This window comes from Camelus ferus, chromosome 9, assembly GCF_009834535.1.
Source record: "Camelus ferus isolate YT-003-E chromosome 9, BCGSAC_Cfer_1.0, whole genome shotgun sequence".
Lineage (NCBI taxonomy): Eukaryota > Metazoa > Chordata > Mammalia > Artiodactyla > Camelidae > Camelus > Camelus ferus.
Window position 1 is genome coordinate 9,936,284 of NC_045704.1, and position 23,697 is coordinate 9,959,980.

The 23,697-nt window shown below is 53.4% G+C and overlaps 1 protein-coding gene across 10 annotated transcripts; it reads left to right on the forward strand.

Annotated features, from left to right (window-relative positions):
- Window positions 1–1,645: 1,645 nt before the first annotated feature.
- Window positions 1,646–19,946, forward strand: LOC102514480 (leukocyte-associated immunoglobulin-like receptor 2). 10 transcript variants are annotated; one of them, XM_032487919.1, is made up of 5 exons: window positions 1,651–1,781; window positions 2,175–2,210; window positions 3,924–4,220; window positions 6,290–6,439; window positions 7,312–10,878. In XM_032487919.1, the coding sequence occupies exons 1-4, from the start codon at window positions 1,748–1,750 to the stop codon at window positions 6,412–6,414; spliced, it is 492 nt and encodes a 163-aa protein (XP_032343810.1). In that variant the 5' UTR covers window positions 1,651–1,747; the 3' UTR covers window positions 6,415–6,439; window positions 7,312–10,878. The 10 variants fall into 10 exon arrangements, 7 of the variants coding, with proteins under 7 accessions (XP_032343809.1, XP_032343810.1, XP_032343812.1 ...); XM_032487921.1 differs by lacking the exons at window positions 6,290–6,439; window positions 7,312–10,878 and adding an exon at window positions 19,758–19,946 and having other exon boundaries at window positions 1,654–1,781; XM_032487920.1 differs by lacking the exons at window positions 6,290–6,439; window positions 7,312–10,878 and adding an exon at window positions 6,468–6,594 and having other exon boundaries at window positions 1,654–1,781.
- Window positions 19,947–23,697: the final 3,751 nt, after the last annotated feature.

Consider the following 23,697-nt stretch of genomic DNA (forward strand, 5'->3'; position numbering starts at 1 on the left):
TTAGCATGCATGAAGTCCTGGGTTCAATCCCCAGTACTTTCATTAAAAAATAAATAAATAAACCCAATTACCTTCCATCCCAAAAAACCAAAAACAAACAAAAATAAAAATAAACAAAGCATTAAAAAAAAGTTGGCCAGAATCCTACAGTGCACAAGACAGCCCCCACCACAGAGAATAATGCAGCTCAAAACATCAATAGTGCCCAGGTTGAGAGACCCTCGCTTATATCCCAGCCTCTAACCAGGTAATGATTCTGGCCTCTTTTCTTGTCATACTCTCACACTAAAGTTTTGCTCTAGACACACAGAATTTAAAGCAAATGCACGGAGGAACTCTAATTTGAAAAGATACAAGCTCCCCAGTGTTCATAGCGGCACTACTTACAACAGCCAAGACATGGAATCAGCCTTAATGTCCATGGACAGATGACTGGATAATGAAGTCATGGTATATTTATACAACAGAATACTACTCAGCCATAAAAAAGAATAAAATAATGCCATTTGCAGCAACATGAATGGATCTGGAGATTGTCATTCTAAGTGAAGTAAGCCAGAAAGAGAAGGAAAAATACCATATGATGTCAGTCATATGTGGAATCTTATAAAAAAAAAAAAAAAGAAAAGAAAAGAAAAGAAAAAAGAGGGCACTAACGAACTCACCTACAAAACAGAAACATACTCACAGACATAGTAAATAATCTTACGGTTACTGGGGGACATGGCGTGGGAGGGATAAATTTGGGAGGTTGAGATTTATAAATGTTACCCACTATATATAAAAATAGATAAAAAGCAAGTTTCTTTGTATAGCACAGGGAACTCTATTCAATAGTGTATAATAACTTCTAATGAAAAAGAAAATGAGAATGAATGTATGTACATATATGCATAACTGGGACATTTTGCTGTACACCAGAAATGGACACGCTGTAACTGACTGTACTTCAATAAATAAATAAAGCAAATGCAATGTAATTCCTCATAGTTTACCGAAGTCAAAACTAGTTCTGTTTGCTCAGAATCCATGTTCAAAAAAAAAAAAACAAAATCCCCCCTTCATATTACCATCAGGCTGAATCCTTGGTTTACTACCAGAATTGCCATTTGAGGAATATTGGTTGCTATCTCTCACCCATCTGGCCCCAAGCCCAGGGCCAGCTTCCAGGCCACTCAATCCCTTTAGGATTTTGCATATGCTGCTGCACCAGCCTGCCCTTCCCTGGTTCCAATGTCACTGGGGGGAGATGGGAAGACAACCCATGTAGTAGGATATTTTAAATGCACTCAACAACTTGCTGCAAATGTAACATATATCATAGTATTAAATACTTGCAGGAGGATCAGGGACTTCCCATTATAAATATGAGGAAATATTGGCATTAAATGGTGCAATGCTTTGCCAAAGAACGGACGGTTGTTGTGTGGAGCTGAGACTGACAGTCAAGTCAGCTTGCCGCACAAACCCATGTTCTGATTGTCCCGTTGAGAATGAGGCTCCCCGTCAGGCGGTGCGTCAGGAGATGAGTTCAAGCTCCTGATTTGGAAGCCAGGTCTCCCCTCTGTCTCATCAGCGGGAAGTGTGGAAAGGAGGGGAGAGGGAGCTCTTCCCCTTTGTGTGAGGCAGCTGATCTGGAAACCCCACGAAGGGCCCCCGGCCAGCACACCCTCTTCTCTTGTGTCATCTGCAGGCTCTGTCCTTCCTCCACAAACGCCAGGACGGCGCCGGCTGCAGGGGCTGAGCCATGTCCCTCCATCCCACCGGCCTCCTGGGCCTCGGTGAGTCCTGGAGCGGAGGGGCAGGATTCCGGGGAGAAAGGGGTCTGCCTCCCAGCTCAGTGCTGACTCCAGCCCAGGAGACGCTGGGACCCTCGGGGAGCAGGTGGAACCCCCAGGTCTGTCCCCTCAGCTCTGGCCAAGACGGAAGTCTGACCATGGAAGGTTCAGTCCTAGAAACGGGTACCTGGGTGTGGGGTTGAGTTTTCAGACTGCGAGGGGCTGGAGGGGAAGATGCCTGCTTGAAAGCAGGGGCTTGGGGGTTATGTAATGTGAGGAAGGGGGGCTGGAAGTTATGGGAAGACGGCCCCTGTTTCCTCCCCAAGCCCTCTGTGACTGCAGCCCCGGGAGGAACCCAGGCGGAGGGTGTTTTTCTCATTGGACCTTCCCTTCCAGTGCTCCTTCTGGGCCAGACGATCTGCGCACAGGAGGGTGAGTCTTCTCCCCGACCCCCCCCACCACACACACACACCCAGGACAGATTCAGATGGTAGACGGGAGTGTGTGCTGATCCTGGGGAGGGGGCTGGGGACCCTGACCTAGAGCCTGAATTGCACATAACCCTCCCCCAGGCCCCTCCCCCATTCTCCACCTCTGCCCCCGATGGTCCCACGGAGACAGTTCCGGTCCCTCAGGACCAGGCTGAGCCCACGAGCTCTCCCCACACAAGCCCGGAACCCCCTCGGCAGCCCCTGGGCAAAGGACACGACCTCGCCAGGGCAGAACCTGAGACTCGTCCTTGACCCCGTCTTCTCCATCCTCCCGGACACAACACAGCCCCGGGGATGCGGTGTTAAATGACCGTTTTAAAGTTTTGCTTACATTTTACCATATGTATACTTTTTACTTTCATTTTCCTGAGAGGCCCCTCACAGCTGATCTGCAGGCAGACTGAGACCCAGGCCTCCCTCTGCTCTGCGTCTGTCTGTCCCCACGAGCTCAGGCCCACTCCTCTCTCACATCTTGGTTTTCTTTCACTTTGTAAATGCCGTCTTCCCACTCAGCTCCGGGCCTCCTCACAGGCCGACTTCTCCACCCTGAGTGCCCGCTTGCCCCCCAGCCCTCAGCTCGGCTGATCCGCACCTGACCTCTGACGTCCCAGAGGCGGGCAGCCCTGCCTCCCGCCGGCCCCGCGATGCCCACGCTCGCCCGAGGGCACGTCGCACGCTTGTACCCGTGGACTCGCACACTTTCAGCCCCAGGACGGCAGGGACCCGGGGGTGTTTCTCGTATCTGAAGCCAGCGGCGCAGGGAGGCACCTGCACGTGGATGGACGGGAACTGAGACGTGGCTGAAGGAGACAACGAGTGAATGAAGGAGAGAGTGGGCGAATGGGCGGCTCTCCAGCCCCCTGCCCCTACCGGGGGTTTTGCTGACTGCGAGGCCAAGTTCCTGTTTCAGGGCTTCAGACCCTCCCCCCCCCCCCCCCCGCCTCTGGCCTGGTTGAGACAGATGGCGTTTCCAGAGCCTCAGTCACAGGAAACGGAAACAAGCTGAGACGAGGGTAGAAAATACAGAGAGAACCCAGGGATGGCTGCTGGCTGCCCTGAGGACTCGCTCTGGAGACGGGGCTCCTCAGCTGCTGGGGTCTGTGCTCCGCTCCTCCTCACCCCCTGCCCGCACTTCAGCTGCGGCTTTGCAGCCTGAGCCCCACACCCCTCACGGTGCCCCCCACCCCAGGACTGGCAGCTGCCCTCCAGACCCAGCCCGGGTCATTCCTGCCACCCGGCCTCCTGCTTCCTTGTCCCAGGAGCAACCCTGTCATTCCTGTCCTGTGCGGCCCTCCCGGCCCTCGCTGTCCCCCTAGAGTGGCCGTGGGCTGGGAGGGAGCCACCCCCCTGGGCAGACATGCCTGGGACCCAGCCTGCTCTCACCCCTCCCATGTCACCCTGAGCAAGATGTGACCAAGTCTTGGTCCTTAAGTCAAGTGAGGGAAGTAACTCTGCAGTGATGGGAATTCATGTGCTCATAGAATGGGCATGGGGGGGGGTCTTTTGTGGAGGATGATGGAAATGTTATAGAATTGGGTTGTGGTGATGGTGGTTGCACAGCTTTGCAAGGTTCCTTAAAAAAAAAAAGGTGACCTGAGCCAGTAAAACAGGTGAATTGTGTGATGTGATCATTTCCACATCTCGGCCCTCCTAGGGACGCTGCCCAGACCCTCCATCTCAGCTGAGCCAGACTCTGTGATCCCCAGGGGCCGGCCTGTGACCATCGTGTGCCGGGGCCCTGCTGGGTTTAAGACATTTCGCTTGGAGAATGAGGAGGATACAAATGACTTCAAGGATACGCGTGCCAGCTCTCCACTTGGTCCCCACCAGACAGAGGCCAGATTCCTCATCCCGGCTGTGAGTGAAGGCACTGCCACGCACTATCGCTGCCGCTACATAAAAGAGCATGTCTGGTCTGAGCCCAGTGAGTCCCTGGAGCTGGTGGTGACAGGTGAGGTCCTCTCTGCTGCCCTCAGACTTGCCCAGGTCCCTGGTCCCTGTCCCCAGCTGTGTCCTCTGTCTGTAGACTCCCTCGCCCTTCTGTTGGCCCATCAAACCCTCTGCTTCCCTCTCCCCTCTGCACCCACGTCCTTCTGCCTTCACACCTGGCTCAGATCCCTGGACCCTGGTCTCATCTGGACACAGCCCCAGCACCAGGGTGGGCACAGAGCTGGCCCTGCTGGGCTGGTGGGGAGTGGGCCTCCAGAGATGGGGTGGGACAGAGGTGGGACTCAAGGGAACCTGTGTCTTGATCCCCAGGGTGGTGTTCCACTGGGCAGGATCTGTGTGGTCCCAGGAGTTGTGTCTCTGTGATGTGGTCCATCGTTTGCTGGGCAAACCACATGGATGAGGGCAGCTGCTGACCAGGGCTGCATGGTTCTTTGGGGGACTTTGGGGATGAGGTCATCCCTGTCCCTGTGTGTGATCAGCCTCCAAGATGTCCCACAGTCAGGATCCACGGGGATCCCCTTAGGGCGGGATAGAGGGAGAGAAGGAGGGAGGCCTTCTCCCCTTAAAGCCTGTGTCTCCTCTCCCATTTTTCTTTATTCTGCTGTGACACACAAATGCCATAAATAAGATGCCCAGTGGCCCCCTGCTCCAGGCTTGGGCATATCCACCTAGGTAATGTGGCTCTGTGAGACCCCCCACTGACCTGGGGGAAGCTACAGGTGCACAGTGGCCCCTGTAGGTGAAGTCAGCCCTTGGAACGCTTGAGCCCGTGGCCACGTGAGTGGCTCTGCCCATACTGTTTGTTTTCCATGCCCCTGAGATCAGCTGCTTGGTGCTAAGGTAGCGAGTGGGGCAGGAGATTCTGAGGGAGTGTGCAGCTGCCCATAGGAGAGGAAGCAGAGACAGTGCCAGCCCTGAGCCCCCCAGTGTCTCCCTGTCCCCCTTCCCAGGAGTATACATGGTGCCATCTACACTTTAGAGGTGGAGAGACAGAAGCAGCTGGGCTGACACTGTGGAGGGGGAGGGACCAGGCTCGTGGGACAGAGCGAGGTGCTTGGGCTCAGTGCTCCTACCGCCTGTTCACAGGAGTCCCTGGACCTCAGCGCCCCCACAGGGGGCCCCCTTGTTGGCTGGAGAACAGCCAACCTCAGCCTGGGACGTCCCCTCCTAGGGGCTCGGCCGGGGAGTGGGCAGTGGGGTGGCCCCTCAGCCTGATCTGTTTGCAGGCAGGCCTGGCTTTGGGGGTCAGGGACTGACAGTCTCTGAGTATTAGGCCCAGACTCATTGTTCCAGCTCAGCACACCAGACAGGATGTGTGGACCCTCAAGGAAGGGGTTTCCTGTGGGGAGACCCAGAGACAGTGACAGCATCAGAGAGAGAAGCTGCATCAAGGCGGAGTGTGTGTGTGTGTGTGTGTGTGTGTGTGTGTTTCCGTGTGTCTGTATCTGTAGATAGATAGACAGACAGACAGATAGATGGATAGATACATATGTATAATATGTGGGTATGGTTTCAAAATATGTTGAACTCCATGAGGACCACCATGATGTGATTATATGTTGACAGCATCCTCTAAGGAGACACAGGTCGTGGCTGCGCACCCTTGATGGGCTGTGGGTCATGCATCCTGCATCCCCTGAGCAGATGCTGCCTCATGCGGGCACAGGTGCTGTGGATGAGAACCAGCAGAGCTGAGTCCCCAGCCTGTCGGACTGACCTGCCGCCTGTCTGCCTCCCTGTCAGTGTGACAGTGACAGCAGTCCAGTGGCCCCCACTGTCTGCACCTCAGTTTGTCCAGCTGTCTGCCTAGATTCCTATGTCATCTTCTGTGTCTGGTACTTGAATGGGACCTTCCAGGAGAAGAAGAGCCCAGCGTGAGGCCTCCTGGACCTCCCATCCTCCCTGCCCTGTCCCCAAGTTCCTGGGGGCCGTGGTCCTGCCTCAGTTTGTCAATGTCTGTGAGGATCAAGGCTCTGACCTGAGAGGGAGGCAACTTCCCCATGTGCCTGTCCCCTGAGGTCTTAGCAGGACTTCCAGATCCTGGAGTTCTGACCATCACCACCCTCACAGGAGGCAGGCTCTCAGGGTCCCGCTGGAACTGGGGACTCTTGCACAGGACCCCGTCCCAGCCCTTTGAGCTCCTGGGGTCTTCACTGAATTCTCCCAGCCGTGGCCCAGGGGACCCTGGATGTTGAGAAGGAGGAGACTTTCCAGGGCAAGGTGAGCTGAATTGTACTTCCCCTCTTAGGAGTGCAGACCCAGGGGTGGGCCTCCCTCTGTTCCACTCCCTGGTCCTTCCCCCAGAGGCCCGGGTGCTCCTGAAGCTACAAGTGGAGGCAAGAGGGAAGCACAAAAGTGGACCAGGCAGGTGAAGGCGGTGAAGGCGCTGGGCTGAGGTGGGCACAGCAGAGGCGGCTCCGCCCCCCTGCAAGCTCAGGATCCCGGGAAGTCGCAGCCCCTCGCCTCAGAGCCAGGTCTGCAAGCTCAGGGCTGGGGGCCCGGGAGGGACAGTGGGCAACACAGAGGTCCCAGCGTTCAGCCCCTGCCGCTTCTCCCAGCTGGCGGGGCGGACACTCACCAGCAGTGAAATCTCCTTGCATCCTCCTCCAGCAGAAGACCTTTCACTCCTGGGGGCTTGAGATCCAGGAAGGGGGAGACTCTCACTAGATCCCTGATCCAAGTTCGATCAAAGGCAGGTCTGAATTTGCCAGCTTTGCCCCGCCCTCGGGGCCTCTGGCTGTGAGACCTGGGGGGTCAGGTAGAAGGGATCCAGGGGAGACAGGGCCTGCAATTCCCCAGTGCAGGGAGGGTTTCGGGAGGGCTCAAGATGCTGAGGTCAGCCTGAGAAGGGGGGAGGCTGTCCCGGACTGTCATCAGCTCTCTCCGACTCCTAGGCGCCCCCAGTGAAAGCATCCCCACCCCCGCCCCACAGCCTCTGGCTCCCAGACAGGTATGTCCCTTGGGGCCGTGCCTAGGGAAATGCTGGCCAGGGACAGGCCCTCCAGCCACGAGGGGGCATGCTCCTCTCGGTGGCCCTGGGCAGGGCTGGGTCTTGTCCACCTGTCAGTGACACCCCTGTCCTCTGCTTCCAGCCCCCACCTCTAGGATCACACAGTGGGGAACTGTGTCTGCACAGGCGTGGCCGGTGTGGTCTTGCTGATCCTGGAGGCGATTCCGGCAGAAGCTAGGCGCAGCCGGCGCAGGTCCCGGCACGGACCACGGGGATGGAGACAGGAGAGCACCCAGCAGAGGGCCCAGACCCCAGCGCCGGAGGGACACTCCCTCGGAGGCTGGAGGCTGCAGAGACCCAGTGCCCAGCACAGGCTGCGCCCTCCACGGGGAACCCCGTCAGGAGCTGCCCTGCGAGACCACAGCGCCGTCCTCAGAAGCACCTGGGCTGCGGGGGTGATGCATCCGGGGCCCTCCTGGGTTTGTTAGTTCCCAGTCTCCAGGATTCACCTCCACAACTGACGTTTATAATCACGGCCCCTCGCCCCACTCCTTCCTGGTCCCCCTTTCCTCCAGGTTACGAGACAGGACCCCCTGCCCCTCCAGCCTCTGCCTCCGCCTCCTCCTGCAGCATTTCAGAAGCTCCACTTGGCCTCAGAAGCTCCAGCCACTTCCCCACAGTCCCCTTCTCTCCCACTGGTGACGTCAGCATCTAGGGTTTCCTTCTGCATCCGAGCACACGACTCCCACGCTGGGGCTTCCCACCCCCCTCCCTCCTTCTGGAGCCCCCACATGCCCCACTGCCTCTGGGAGCCTGGAACGTGTGGCTCCAGACCCTGGCTGCCAGCGACCCCTGTCACCTGCCTTACCCAGGGAGGCGCGAACCGCACCTGCCCTGGGCCTCCCCGCGTCCTGGAACGGCCTCTGCCTTCCCTGGTCTGTAGCCTCCTGATGTCTGCACTGTTTTGGGTCAAAAGTCCAGGAAAGAAATGCACATCAAAACCGCAGTAACTCACCCCCAAACAGTCATTAGGACAAAGGGGAAATAACAAGAGTTGGAAAGGACGTGGAGCAGTCACCCCTCGTGCGGTGCTGGTGGGAATGCAAAGAGGTGCGGCCTCTGCGGAAAGGGATGCGGCGGCTTCTCAAAACTTAGCCGCAGCATCACTATACGATCCAGCAACCCCACTCGTACATGTGCCAGAAAAAAGAGGAAAGAGGGCGGGGTGCCAGCACAGCCTCGTATCCTCGGGTCGCAGGCGCGTCGCTCACGGTAGCGAACGTGACCACAAGCCTCCTCACGGTGGGACTGGCAGTAGCAGCATCAGCATCGGGGAGAGGCACTCAGCGGTGCTGGCTTCAAAGGTGGAGGAAGAGGCCCAGGGCAAGGGATGCTGGAAAAGGCGCCTACGTGGATGCCTTCACCCTCCTGAGCCTCCAGGAGTGAATGCAGCCCTGCAGGTGCCTTGGTGTCAGCCCACGAGACCCATTTCCAACTTCCGACCTCCAGAAGCGGGAGGGGAGAGATCTGAGCTGTAAGGCACCATGTTTGTGCTAATTTGTTGCAGCAAAGTCTCGCCGCCTGCTGTCCCACGCTCTGCGGTGTCAGGAGGGCCTCAAGCTTCTGGAATCTGACGTCAGTGCAGAGCTTTCCTATGAGCTGACTCACCAGCGATTTTTCTTTGGAAACCTCTGACCGGCAGGGTCAGCCTGGACGACGACGGGCTTCCTCTGGGAGGCCCTGCGGTGGTGGCGGGGGGGGGGGGGCGGTTCCGCACGACATCCCAGTGTGGCCGGGATGCAGGAGTCCCACTGCATCCTCCGTGTCAGGCAGGGCTGAGCCGGACGGTTCTCCCCGCCCTCCCCTTCCTCGGCAGACAAGTGGATGGTGAGGCGAAGGCTCGCTTTGCTTGGATGCGAAGCTGCTCCTCTTCAGGCACTGAGCCCCGAGCCCGCCTTTCCGCTCCTCTGACTCTGAGTCAGTCTCAGGGAGCAAAGGGGGCTCCCAGGATGCGTGCTGCCTGCAATGGCCCCCTGCCTCCTCGGCGAAGTGGGGAGTGTCCTCCTGTAATTCTTGGCGCCCAGCTTCCCAGACTTGGCCGTCAGAGGCCCTCTCAAGCTGCCTGCTGTGCTTTCGGAGGGGCACTTTTTCCCTACTTGGCCACTGTCTTGCTTGCTAGGTTCAAATGCTGTCCCAGGCATATGGTGTATTCCTCCCGCCCTAACCAGGAATTCCCCCTTTTCTGAAAGCGTTCTTGGGAAATGTTCAGAAAACAAGATCTGAGGGTTAAGTGACTTCAAGGGGTTGATCTGAAACAGAGTCTGCCAGAACTCTCTCCAGCAGAGATGGGTTTATTCAGGAGAGACAGAGAATTACAGTTTGGTGTCTGTATCCGTGGCGAGCCACGTGAAGTTCCAAGTGGGCAAGGGAGGGAGGGAGATGCTTTGACAGAGGGGCAAAGGGACTGGGGGGGGGGGGGTTGCAGTAAACAAAGAGTCCATGCTTTTCACTGGCTGAGTCCTTGCCAGGGAAGCAGGGGAACCCTTCACCCTCCTGTTGGGCAATGTTATCGATTCCAGGACGTGAGAGCTCCTCTTGCTGGTCCTCTGACTCTAATTGAGGTTCCTGTTGATTAATTTTTTACAAAGCCTAGAAGATTTTGTTCCTAATGGACCACTTAGTATTCAGGGAGGATGCAAAGTGCAAATTCATACAGATATGTCCAACCCTCATGTAACATTACTACCTTTTAATGTCATTCTTGTGTCTCATATTTAAAACCCCAACTCCTAGTAAGTTAACATGTTTTTTTTCTCTTTTTTTGCTTTTCTGTGGGTCACTATTGTTCACTGGGTATCAGTGGATTTTTGTTCTGTGTTTATATTCATGTCGGGGGTGCTTTCCCCACCTTGTTGGATTTAGCTGTGTGTTTTGGAATGTGTATCATATTTATATATCTTAGAATTGAAAACTCTGCTGGAAAACGAGCTGCTGGACAACAAGCAGCTAGAAAAGAAGCCACTGCGAACTTTCCACGAGCTTAATAAAGTATTACATTCACGCTTGCTTGCTTAAAGTGCACGTGCTGGCTTTGTTTTCATGTTTTGCGCAGGAGATGGTCTGTAGCACGTATTATGCTAAAGAACCTGTGTGGTGAGCAATCCTGACATTGAGCATAAGGGCACGAAGGAGGCAGATGTGTCCTTAGGGTGAAACAGCGGACGGGCCTGGAAAGCACGATCGTCCATGAACAGAACTTTCTTTGGCAGGAAAGCATGCTGCTGAACCCAGGGCAAGAATCTGCTTTCTCAAGACGTCCCAGAGGCAGTGACAGGATAGACTCAGAAATGATGCAGACCCCGAGGAGGGTGACTTCCTAGAAGGGACAGGCCTGAAATTAATCAGTTAAGCAGCCAGCAGAACCTCGTGCTTCTCGCCTGGATTATCTGAAGCCCCAGCTCCTTGATCGCATTTTTTCCTGAGCTGTGTACTCCTAATAAATATGCTGTCAACCAGGCTTCAGGCGCTCTAGGTCCACGAGATCTTGCGTCCCCTGGTCCCATCTTTGCTCGTTTTACTTTGTCTCTTTGTTCCTTAAGTCTTGTGTTGTCCGTCCTCAGACACGGTCCCGAGCTGCGCTGGACGCAGCAAAACTGTATGAAACTAGAAATTCAGACACGGCCCACTTCATCCTGTCCCCCCACGTATGGGAGGTAACTAATTTTGTTAGTTTATGGTTTTCAGAATGAAAATTGATATGTGGCGAGGGGAAGGCGCAGCTCAGTGCTAGAGTGTGTGCTTAGCGTGCACGAGGCCCTGGGCTCAACCTCCAGCACCTCCATTCGAACAGGTAAGTAAAACAATAAATAACCTAATTACCTCCCCCTTCAAAAAATAAATAAAATACAAATAAATCAATCTATAAAATACTGTTTAAAAAGTACGCATGCAAACAAACAAAAAATAAAGTCGAAAAGAAAAAAATTTAAAAAGAAAATTGGTACGTGAAAAATACGTAAGCCCACATAATCGTATTTTACCTACTTTCTTAAAAACAGCATATTGTACCCACTGCTCTGTACCTTGCTTTCTGCGTGTCTAGTTTCCTGTTCCTGCTGCAACAAAGTGTCACAAACTTCGTGCATTAAAACAGCTCATGTTTATGGTCCGGCTGTGCCGTAGCTTGGAACTGTGACGCGGGTCCCTTTGTGCTGAAGTGAAGTATCCACAGGGCTGTGCGCCTGCTGGGGGCCTCGCCTTTCCCAGCGTCCACAGGCTGCGGACATTCCTCCGACCACGGCTCCTCCTCCGTCTCCAAAGGTGACAACGGCAGGTCAATTTCTCCTCATGTCACGTCTCGTCGACCCCGTTTTCAACATCACATCTCTTTCTCTGACCCTCGGCCTCCTGTCTCCTCTCCCACGTTCAAGGGCCCTGGTGCTCACACTTGGGGTCCACTTGGAGAATCCAAGACACTCTCCTCGCAAGATGCTTGATTTAATCAGCAAGTCTCTTCTGCCAGGTGGGGAAAGCAGTCACAGCCCCTGGAGGTTCGGACACCCCGAGCCCGCCCCCCTCTGTGTTCTGGAAGTCAGGGCACAGCGGCGCACGTCAATCCTCGTCACTACGTTTGTGGATGCTTTGTCTCTCGGGGGCCCGCCCAAAATGATTTCCTTTGTTTGGTTTTGACAAACAGAGTTTTGATGACACAAATGACACCAACGTCCCTCGGTCTTGGCCAGCACATCTTCACACAGACTCCCCGAGAGAACGTGGGTGAGCATATAGTTCAGTGGTTTTACGAAACTCGTGCTGTTCCTTTTTTCCAGTCCTGCCGGCCACGTGGGAGAAGACTGTCCCCACCCCCTTCCCGGCAGGACTTGTGGTCAACTTTCAGAGAAGCCCCAACTCACAGAAGAGAAACACTATCTCTGTGCATCTTTCAACTGAACTTCTCATATCAACGGCCTGAGCATCTGTTCTTATGACTAAACGTCGTCTGTGTATCACTGATCTGAACTTCTCCTTGAGGTCTTTTTATTCGCTTCAGAGTTTCGCTTTATGGTAACAGCTGTATCGAGGCAGACATACAGCTCACCCCCTTCAAAGCGTACGAGTCAATGTTTTAAGCACTCACAGACTTGCACAGCCACCACCTCCACGATCCATCTTAGACCATTTCCATCAGCCCCGCAGGAAGTCCCCGTCCATCGGCACTCGCTCCTGTTTGCCCCCGCTCGCCTCTCTGTGTCTGCAGACTTGCCTGTGCTTCATAAGCCGTATCGGTGGACCCATAACCACACGTGGTCTCGTGTGGCTGGTCCCTGTCACTCAGCAAAGTGCTTTCACGGCTGTGTTGTAAGCACGTGTCAGTGCTGTTCATTTCTGTTGCTGGCGGACATTCCACGCTCTGCACAGACCGCATTTTATTCATCCATTCATGATTTTACCCATTATTTTCAGAAGTAATAAGTTTTGCCCATTTATTTTCTGTTCTACTACCATATTGGTGGTTGCCAAGGGCAGGGGGGGAAGGACCAATGGAGATGACTGCTTAACGGGTTTGGGATTTCCTTTTGGGATGGTTAGAAAGACTCAGAGGGCGGTGGGGAGGGTGTAGCTCAGGGGCAGAGCAGGTGCTTAGCATGCACGAGGTCCTGGGCTCAGTCCCCAGTACCTCTGTTAAATAAAAAGTAATAGTAATAAATAAATAAATCTAACTACTTCCCCCCCCCAAAAAAAACCCCAAATAATAAATTTTTTAAAGTCTTGGAACAAGATAAAGGTGTGGGTGGCACAGGATTCTGAATATACTCAATGCTGTGAGTGTAATAAAAATTATCCATTTTATGTCAATTTTATCTGTAATGAGACAAAACATTCTTCTCTCACTGAACAAGATGAGAGTACATGCTTTAGTGCAATACTCACCATCACTTGACTCAATTATCTTTCCCAGCTACGTGAAAAGAGCTCAGCTGTGGACACGACTCCACATCTGGGGAAGATCTGGCCCAGTCTGAAGGGCCCTGCCAGCGACCGCCCTGTTCCTTCCTGTCTTTCCCGCCCCCGCCCTGCTTGGACTCCAGGCACCGCCTCCTCCCATGGGGCGCCTGTTCCCATAAGTGGAATTCATCATCACCGAAAATGCCCAAGTCTTTCCTCCTCCCTCCCCCCTTTTGAATGGCAATGCTCTCATGTGGCACGAACATAAACACTTCGCAGGCATGCACAGGAAGACTGCATCACGTTTCAGTCTGTCACCACTGGCTCCATCCCCTGGTCCCCACACCCAAAGCCAACCACTGACCACACTCTTCTATCTGTTCCCCGAATATTCAGGGTGGTCCTGTACACTTATCTCCTCTGGGTGGACAGTTATCAACATCTTGTAGATGCCGCTCTGAACCATTCTTTTTAGAAACGAATTAATACATTGTAGAGAGTGCTCTGGGAGTGGTGTGTGTAAATCCGTCTTAGACTTTTCAGCATAGTGCCCCCCTGCTTCAGAGTGTCCTCACGGACCTCTTCAGGGCTCTGTAACCTGGCGTTGTGTTAATTTCCAGACTTGCAACATTTCAAACCTCTCTGTGACAAATACCCTTACACACACACACCTAACGCACAGGGCTACGGGGGAACAATTACTCCTTTTCTTCTGGTAAGAGTTTGAGAATAGAACAGCTCAGGCAGAGCTCGCGGGCGTGGAGTTTGCAGTAAATGTTGGCGATCCCTCGTCACAGTGGGTCGCTCCTCTTCACCCTTTGGAGTTTGATTTTAAGTCCTTCTCCAAATAAAGCCTTGACCGGTGACCCGACTCAAACAGGTCCTGCCCCTTTAACATCTATTATAATTGTTCAAAGTGTTTAACCAATCCTAAGTGCGCTAAAGATTTTTCTATTCCTACCTCTAACTTATCTGTCATACTTTTTACTTCTTAATCATTGGTCTCCCCACCAGACAACACATTCTTTGAAAGCAGAGGTTGAACATTTATCTTTTATCATCCTTATTGACACGCACAGGCAAGCACGTGCACACACACATACTCCCCCACATTCCTGCACACATGTGTGTCTCTACACAGGTCAGAATATATTTATACACAAATACAACCTGTAAAATAAACTATGTATATAATATGCACATTATAGATGCGTCACACAATGTATTCTCTGCATATTATATAAACATGTAACATGGCATGTGCATACGTGATGCGTGCGACAAGTGTACACTGATGTGCGTAAGGAGACAGACAGCCTGCACCTACTGGGGAGGTGAAGGAATGAATGAAATAGCAAAGGAAAGTCAGCTGAAGGTTCTTGAAGCAGACTACAGTGAGGGAAGGAACTGGCCAAGGGCGGGCAACGACAGGAGCCCCAGGTTTCCACTCTTTTGTGTTTCTGACCCTCAGGAACCCCTGGGCACCAACCTCTCATCTGTGGCCCAGGATGCCCAGCTGAGGTGGGACTCAGTCAGGACTCTCCTTTCCAGGAGGTTAGGCTCAGCTTGGGCCATTGCTCCAGGCTGGTAAGAGAGCAAGAAAGAGCTAAACTTCAAGGGTTTCCAAATACGTTCCCTCTCAGCTTGTGACACGGGGTGTGGCCAAACCCTTTCCTGTTATTAAGACCCAAAAGCTAAGTCTAAATACAAGGAAATCAGAGCCACGAGGGCTGCTGCCTCACCTGCATTTGCAGAAGCGGTTGTTATGAATGCAGATAAAAGCGCTGGCGTGGGGGGAGAGACTGAACAGTGCAGATCCTCGGGGAAATGCTGGGCTGAGAGGCTTTCGGCTGCTCACCTTCTCTGCTTCCTGATTCCCAGGGGCCCTGGTACTATCACCCATCAGCGCAGACTCCAGACTCCACGAGGGATCAGTAAGCTGTCCTGCTCCTCTTGGGGAGCACACGGGGCCTATGACCTGTCCGGGGGGAGGGGGTCTGGCTCCCTGGTCTGGCCGCTGTGTTGACTACGACCTGCCCCCCACTCGCTGCATGACCTCTCCGTCCCATCGTCCCCAGGGCCCCAACTCCAGGTTACACAGTGGAGACTGTCATCCACGTGGGTCTGTCTGGGTTGATCCCAGCGGTGCTGGGGGCTCAGGCGTGGCGCAGTCAGGGCAGGTCCCAAGGCTGAACCAAGAGGTAAACAGAATGGAGACGCACACTTCTCGGGGTCTGCAGAACCTTAGGACAGAGGCACAGAGACAAGGTTGTGAAGACAAAGGAGGTTCTGAAGAGCTGCAGGCATGAGCTGTGCGAGCCCTGCTGAGGACGCAACGGCGGGGAAACTACCGTTGGTGCAGGAGGCAACGAGGGGGCGGGAGCGCTCCCTGGAAGAGGCTCCTCCACCCAAACCTTGTCCCGCAGCTTGGTGCCTCCTCCGAGTCTGGATCCTCTTATCCCCCACCCCACTCTGTCCCCATGAAGAGTCTGTCCCTCAGCCCACTCTGTCTCCTGCTCTGTCCCAACGCTGCGTGTCACAAAGGTCTTCTCTGTAACATCCACATCCCGCTGTGAGCCGCCAGGTCTCCGTGCCCCCAGCCCTGAGCGCGCACACTCGGGTACTGCGGTTCAGCAACTGAGTCAATGGGCCAAACGTAGGTCCAGCCTGGAAGGCGCAGCCCAGGATGGTGTCTCAACACCTCGCCTGCGTTCCGCAGGCTCCTCTCTTCACCAGCTGCTTCCTGCGTGTCTCCTCCCACAGCACCTGGAATCAGCACTCTCCTGCGTGACCTCTGGCAAGTGACAGCTGGTCTGTGAGGCTCTGTTGCTTTCCCGTGTGAGGTGGTGATAACGCCTCGTTCAGGGCTGTGGTGTGGATTAAATGGGATTAACTCCAAGGTGATGAACACGTATCTGTTGTCACTGGTTCTTTGTTTTAATTTAAATATCCACTGTTGGGCAGAGGATGGAACAAGCGGCCTCTCACACACTAGTAGGTGTACAACGGCCTCGGCCAATTTAAGGAGCAGCCTGGACTTTTCTGGTTAAGGGGAAGGGACGTGCAGCTGTGGTCGGGCCGTCTTCCTCCGGGAGATTTGGCCCAGGGGACCCGGTGCGCTTATGCCTGAGGACACAGGCTTGGGAAGTGGGAGAGGGGCACTGTTTCCATGGGCTGAAACTACAAACAACAAAATCCTACCCACTGAAGAAGGACTAAGTGTGTTGGTGTTACCTTTCTACAATGGAATATCACGCAGCAGTTAAAAATTCATGAACTAGGACTACAAACCAAAACGCAAAAAAACAATGCAGATCAATCTTACCAACATAATGGTGAGTGAAAGAAGCCAAAAAGGACGCACATGTTATTGCCTTGCCAGAAAAAAAAATGCAAGTTTTGAAGCATGCAAAGGCATGAAAGCGATGAAAAAGGGATGAAAGGATTAACCCGATGTCTCGCGACGGTCCCAGCACAGATCGCAGGAGACCCGCGAGGCCGCTGCAGCGCTGGCTGCCTCGTGAACTTGCCTTTGGTCACACCTGCGTTTGAGTGTGGTTGCTATTTACAGTTGATGTTGTTTAATACTCTTTCTGCATGTTTTAGCCTTCTCAATACATAATTCAAAAACCACAGAGATGCACGCATGCAACTTCAGCATACGGCAGCGGGGGGTCATCATCATGGACGTGACAGCAGGAAACTGCCCGGGACGGCAGAGGGTCTGAGACCTCGACCCAGGCTCAGGTCTGGAGACAATCCAGTGACCTGGCTGGACCTTTAGTACCAACGGCCTGGGCTTGCTGGGGTGCACTTCTGACCTTTACGCTCTCACAGGAAGGGTCAGAGGTCAAGCACTTCACCTCGGTGGTCTGCTACTGCGTGCTGGTACCGAGACCCACGGGTTACTCTCTGGGAACTCTGAGAAAAATCCTTCAACTGAGTATTTCACATTCGAGACTCATTAAACTGGGATGGCAGGGTCGCTACCCTTAGAAACCTGCTGCTCCGTGTACACGGGTGATGTATCCACAATGCCGACCCTGACACCGGTTGTCACGCCCCTGTTCAGTGGTGGAGGGATCTGCACTCGCTGGACACATGCGTCTGGTATCTGGCCGGCCAAGTCCTACTGCAGACATCTGGTGGTTTGGTCTCCATACTGCCTTGGGTGACCGAGTGCAGAGCGGGTGTGGTGGTCAGAAAGCTCATGAAATACGCACAGAATAAAATGGAAATCAAGGAAGCCAGTCTGTCCCCCAGCAACCTGGAGATCCTCAGTGCTTTGGAAACGTGGTGTGTGTGGGAAAGAACAGACCAGTTGATGATCAAACAGCATTTTGATGGAAAACTGAATCCATTGCTTTCCTAACCCCCAGAAGACAACCTTAAAACGTGGAGTACTTTTTTAAAAATATGTGGAAGTTCTAGAGCAAATTCACACATTGTCTTTCAGGCAATCCTAGCTTAACATCTTCTTGATCATCTTGTCAACCTAACCTGTCACTGCGCACACAATGAGCACCTTGTAAATGAAGGAAAACAATGTTAAAACACAGAATTTCCCTGTTCAAGGGCCAACAGCCTTTCAACTAAAGGAATTTAAAATAGTCTGTGCTCCATCATCAAACATTCTACAAATAAAAAAGGCTGGGGAGGGTGTGGCGAGAAGGGACCCCTCCTGCACTGTTGATGGGAATATAATTTGGTGCAGCCACTATGAAGAACAGCATGGAGAGTCCTTAGAAAACTAAAAATAGTTACCATACGACCCAGCAGTCCCACTGCCGGGCAACTGTCCAGAGGGAACCTTACTTCAAAAAGTTACCTGCACCCCAGTGTCCACAGCAGCACTATTTACAGTAGTCAGGACATGGGAGCAGCCTAAAGCCCACAGACACACGGATGGATAAAAACGATGTGGCATATACACACACACACAGACACACACATGCACACACATGCACACACATGTACACACACACATATACAAACACACACGTACACACACATACACATAGACACACACATACAATCACACGTACACACATACACACACATATATACAAACACACATGTACACACACATACACACACATACACAGACACATGTACACACATACACACATGTACACACATATATACATACACACATATGGACACATACATATACACAGAGACACACACACACACACACACACACTGAAATACTTCTCAGCCATAAAAGGAATGAACAATGCCATGTGCAGCTACAGGGATGTTTGTAGAGATGATCATACTAAGCACGTCGGACAGAGAAAGATAAATCTCATATGATGTCACTTATATGTGGAACCTTTAAAAAATACTACAAAGGAACTTACTTACAAAACAGAAAACAAACTTACGGTTCCCAAAGGGGAAACGTAAGGGAGGGATAAATGGGAGTTTGTTTATTTATCACCAGGGACACACTGTTACATACAAAACAGATAAACAACAAGGCCCTACTCTGGAGCACAGGGAGCTGTATTCAGTATCTTATGATAATCTCTAATGGAAAAGAACCTGAAAAAGAATATATACACATGTGTGTGTATATATATATCTGAATTACTTTGTTGTACACTTGAAACTAAGACAACATTGTGCATCAAATATATTTCAATAAAAATAAATAAATAAAATGGCGTGTGCAGCAGCGAGCCTCAGTGCGCTCTGACGCTCGCACGCTGGGCGTGGGATGGTCAGCCGAGACTAGAAGGTCCCGTCTTCCGTGGGGCCCAGTGCAGTTAAAGAATGGTTTTGAATCAAGCCCAGAATGCATTCTACTCTGAGACAAATTTCCTTTCAGTGCCACTTGACTGACAGTCTGAAGACAGGAGTGAGGACGCCACGCAGACGGGGGAGAAAGCCAGAGACTGGGACGGGCTCGGAGCGCCCCGGCTGCAGGGAGAGTTGTCCACACAGAGAGGCCTCCACAGGCTGGCATTCTGGGGTTCCCCGTGGCACAGTAAACTGGGGCTGACGCTGTTCCACTCAAGGTCCTGGGCCCCGCGTATGGGAGCCACAGGGGCATCCTTGAGGGGGGCACTGTCCAGGTGATTTTCAGACCCACAGAGCTGCCAGCCAGAGCTGGCAGGAAATCAGCAGGTCACCCAGAGACATACAAACAGCGGCTAACTTCATGGGCCGGAAAGCCTAGATTCAGGGGGTTCAATGCGGCTTCTGCTACCTTGCCTCCAGCCCACCTGAAGGCCTCCAGGGTCTGAAGACAACTAACTTCACATCCGCGTCAGTCCCCGCTTCCTCACTCCCCGCCCATCCTGAGCTTCAGCTCTGAGGTTAGAAGGTCCTCTCACCCTTTTAAGGAGGTCAGCGCTGAACAGTGGTTAGTCACCTCCTACATCAGGCCACCAGTCCCGATCACGTCAGGCCACACCTATTAGAAGTGCTGGGACTCTGGCTGCACGTGGAGCCTGGACGTACTTCTCACGTCAGCTGTCTAACAAAGGAACCCACGGCCGGCGTGTGACATCCGCTGCCCGAGGGAGGAGGCGAAAGAAACGGCCCTCGCTGCTCCCTGCACCTTTCTGCACCTGCTCGGGGACCGCAGAGCTCAGAGGAGAGGGGCCTGGAGTGGAGGTGGCTGTGGTACAGGAGGAGACACGCAAGAATGCTCTGGAAGGCCAAAGAAAGACGGGCAACAACCAAAGGGCCTCCGGCCCTAGATGTCAACTGGTTCCATCAGCTCTTAAGGAAACTTCCAGAAATCCTGGCCTCGGAGAAAGAATTTATTCCTACTGTGTTTTCCGCCTGTTGTGTGCTTTTAGATTCTCATTTTGTAGTGTCATGGGCTCTCCAAATTACACATATCTTTACAATTCTTGCATTTACACAAAATTAACATTGTTCTCTATGGGTTAGGAGATCAAGGGAGTTGCCCCCCCCCCCCGGCCCCCCGCCCCCAGAAGGAGGGGTGGGATGTTATGACTTAGAATGGACCAGAGCCAGTCTGTCTGGTTTTGCTTTTACTGAGCTTTGGCAGTGCAGGACCCTGCCCTCACACGCATGGCGGTTGTCCTGCTCCGACAGGGCGCTGAGAGGAAAGCAGCGCGGGAAGGCGGGCCGAGCCAGCTCTCTGGAGGCCGGGACCCCGGGAGAACGGGCGTGCGCGGACCTCGGGGAGCCGGGCCGACACGGGCGCGGTGGGAGTGGGCGTCGCGGGGGGAGGCGGACCGGGAAGCCCGAGAGACTCCAGGACGAGGGTCACTCAGCAGGAAAGAAATCGGTTAAGTAGTTGCTATGAAAGCCATTTACGTGAACCAACCGCTTTGAGAGGCGCAAGCGAGTCCCCACCTGCGCTCGAATATCGACAGTGACAAGAGAGCAACCCTGCGGAATGAATGTAGCGAGAAACGTGCAAAACCCAGCCCCTGCGAGCGCACCCCTCAGACGTTTCCGGACGCTGCGAAACGTAGATCTGAGCGCGTCGAGGCCTGCCGTGTCCGTGGGCGGCGCTTGGGCTCAGCCTCGTGAGCGCGGCAGCCCTCCCGAGGCGGCGCTGTGGGCGCACGTCCGTCCTCGGAGTCCACCCACAGCTCTTCTCCTTGGACTAGACGAGTTGACACGAGCTCCCCACGGAGAAATAAGACGTGAGCCTAGTAGGGAGACCCCGCAGGAGCAGAGCTGTGCGGGCGGCGGGGACCAGCGCGCCCTGAGCCCTCGGGGGCCCGGGGAGACGGAGCCCGCGCGCGGCTGCTGAGCGCGGCGGGAGAAGCGCGAGGACCGGCCGCGCTTCGCAGGCGGCTCCAGGCGGTGCGCGTCGCGGACCCTGTGACTCACCTGCGAACGGACGCTCCTGGGAGCGGGGAGGCGGCGGCCACCGCGCAGGCTCAGCAGCTGCTGAAATTGTTCAGTGGAAGTTTCACGAGGAACATGCTACGCGCACGCGCTCCGAGTTCTCCCCACAAACCGATGCCGAGTCACAAAGGGCAAATAACAGCTTTACCGTGCAGAACCCCGGGCCCGCCGAGTCAGCCCAGATCCGGAAAGCCCAGGTCCCCAGCGAGGAGGAACAGGGACGGTGTGGCTGGAGAGGCATCAGCCCCAAATAACTGGGAAGCGGTTTGGGCAAACCTTCTCACAGGAAGCAGAGCAGCACCTTCCCCACATGTCAGTCTCCGCTGCCGTCCCATAGAAGATGTGTGACTTCTGCTTTTTCAGAAAACAGTTCCTGCCTGTCATGAACCCCGGTTCTGTGCTCCACACTTTGTCCAAATGTGCCAACAAGTGAAGAGAGCCCGATGCTGGGTTTAGAGCTGGACGGTCAGAAGATTCACGATTTACGTTGTGGTCCAGCTTCTGGCACTTGGTGAGAAGTCCATGGGGATGGACGGGAAGGCACGGTGTTCTGACACCTGCCAACAAGTCTGCCTACTGTTTGTCAGCATTAGCATTTATACTCAGTTATTTTAGAAGAGCTGCAGGTAAAGTAAACTAACAACACGAAAAAGAGGTTACCTACTGCAAGCTCAGCCCCTCTCCCAGACGTCAGCGGTTTGTGTCCGTCTCCAGACCCTCCCGGGTCACGGAAGCCTGCTTGGATTAATGACAGTTACGAGCGCAGGAACGGAGCCCCTGGGCGCCTTCCTTACAGCCTTGGTCACGCTGGTGATGAGAGCGGGGCCCGGGGGGGATGAGGGGGGGACTCCGGGGAGACAGAGAGCAGGACGCACCAGGAGGGAAGGTTTGCCCAAACCGCTTCCCAGTTATTTGGGGCGGATGCCTCTCCAGGCCACACCGTCCCTGTTCCTCCTCGCTGGGGACCTGGGCTTTCCGGATCTGGGCTGACTCGGCGGGCCCCGGGGTTCTGCACGGTAAAGCTGTTATTTGCCCTTTGTGACTCGGCATCGGTTTGTGGGGAGAACTCGGAGCGCGTGCGCGTAGCATGTTCCTCATGAAACTTCCGCTGAACAATTTCAGCAGCTGCTGAGCCTGCGCGGTGGCCGCCGCCTCCCCGCTCCCAGGAGCGTCCGTTCGCAGGTGGTCACAGGGTCTGTGACATGCACTGCCTGATGACAAGCTAACCAATAATGGATATTAGTCTTCTCAGTGGCATGTTATCAATTTATTAATATATAGTTAAAATAAGCAATAATCAACTAAGCAGTTACACCTTATTAAAATGTAATTTTCATTATGCAAGTGTGCATTTATTGTGTTCTACGAACTGGAATGCAGTCTAAGAAGTGCTGATGACTTGACAGTGAGAAGATGTGGCTTATAATTTCATGGGCCCTTTTATTTGCTTCACTACTTTGTTTATTCTACCGAATCATGATGACAAATTGTGAAATATACTCCCTTCCCTATCAGGGACAATTTGTTTAGACATTGAATACGCAGGTAGCATAAACCTGGTCTGAAATGCAGAACGAGCCACTTCCTTGAAGGTCCTGCATACAAGGTGGGAAGACTCTGCTGGGGTCTGCAGGTGAGGCCTTGGGAGGTGGGTGCTTAGGAGTGAATCAAGGCTGAGACGGGAGTGGCGACTCACCACCACACCTGAAACAGAGGAGGAATTCCTTATGAGAGAATTGGGGATGAGGTGTTCCTCTCAACATGGCCATTTATCCAGGGAGGAGAGAGAGCCATAAACTGTGTACATTTCTGCAGAGAACGATCCTGCTTTTGTGAAACAGCTCCTGAGTTGTTACTGGCGATGAGGAAAAATAATGAATTTCTCTATAGCAGGACAGTCGAACTAAGTCAAAATCAAAACACGTATAACATGCCCCCAATGCGTCCCCGTACAGACCTCCTCAGGGCAGCGAGAGGTAATCAACCTCTGGGGAAAATGGTCCCTTTCTTCTGACACCAGCATTGTAAGTCTTAAGATTAGTATTTCTTTCTCCTCCTGCACAGAGCATCACAGGGACCTAAAGGCTCACTCTGTAAATGCATCAACATCTCTCATACATTTTAGGTATAACGTTAACCTGTCAATAAGATACATGATTCTTTGTATCAAAAATGTGTCAAACTGCATCCCATGGCACAGTTCTCAGAATTTCTGACAGTCTGTCTCCCAGGTTACAATCCCAAGTTTGTCTCAAATAAAATTCTATTTCTTTCTTCTTAGCTTGATAACTGAATTTTCGTTGACACAGGCTTCAGTGCAGACTGAATGCTTGGCCACAGCAGCCAAGTCTCTACATGGCATGAGATGCCCATCATGGCCCAGGAGCCGGCTGCCCACCCAGCCTGACACAGGTCTCCCCAGCAGCACCCCGTCTTCAGATGGAAGTGGTTTATATGGGATGTGGTCAACAAGTTCCTGAAGGCAAGCAGTAAGCACAATAATGACCCCGTAAAGACGTGCACATCCAATCCTCGGAATCTGAGAACGTGTCACCTCGCATGGCAAAGGGACTTCGCAGATATGAGTAAGTTGAGGCTCTGGAGACGGGGAGACGCCCTAGTTTATCCAGGGGGTGTCTTGTGTCACCACCTTATGAGGCAAAGAGGGAGGCAGAGGAGTCAGAGCCAAAGAGCACGTACGTTGAAAGCAGCGGTTAGAGAGATGTGTTCTGAAGACGGG

Bases quoted from the DNA above. Each gene is read 5' to 3' on its own strand.
- LOC102514480 (XM_032487918.1), top strand. From the start codon at position 1,748: ATGTCCCTCCATCCCACCGGCCTCCTGGGCCTCG. The intron at 1,782-2,174 runs GTGAGTCCTGGA...CTTCCCTTCCAG, and splicing joins CACCGGCCTCCTGGGCCTCG to TGCTCCTTCTGGGCCAGACG. The intron at 2,211-3,923 runs GTGAGTCTTCTC...CGGCCCTCCTAG, and splicing joins GACGATCTGCGCACAGGAGG to GGACGCTGCCCAGACCCTCC.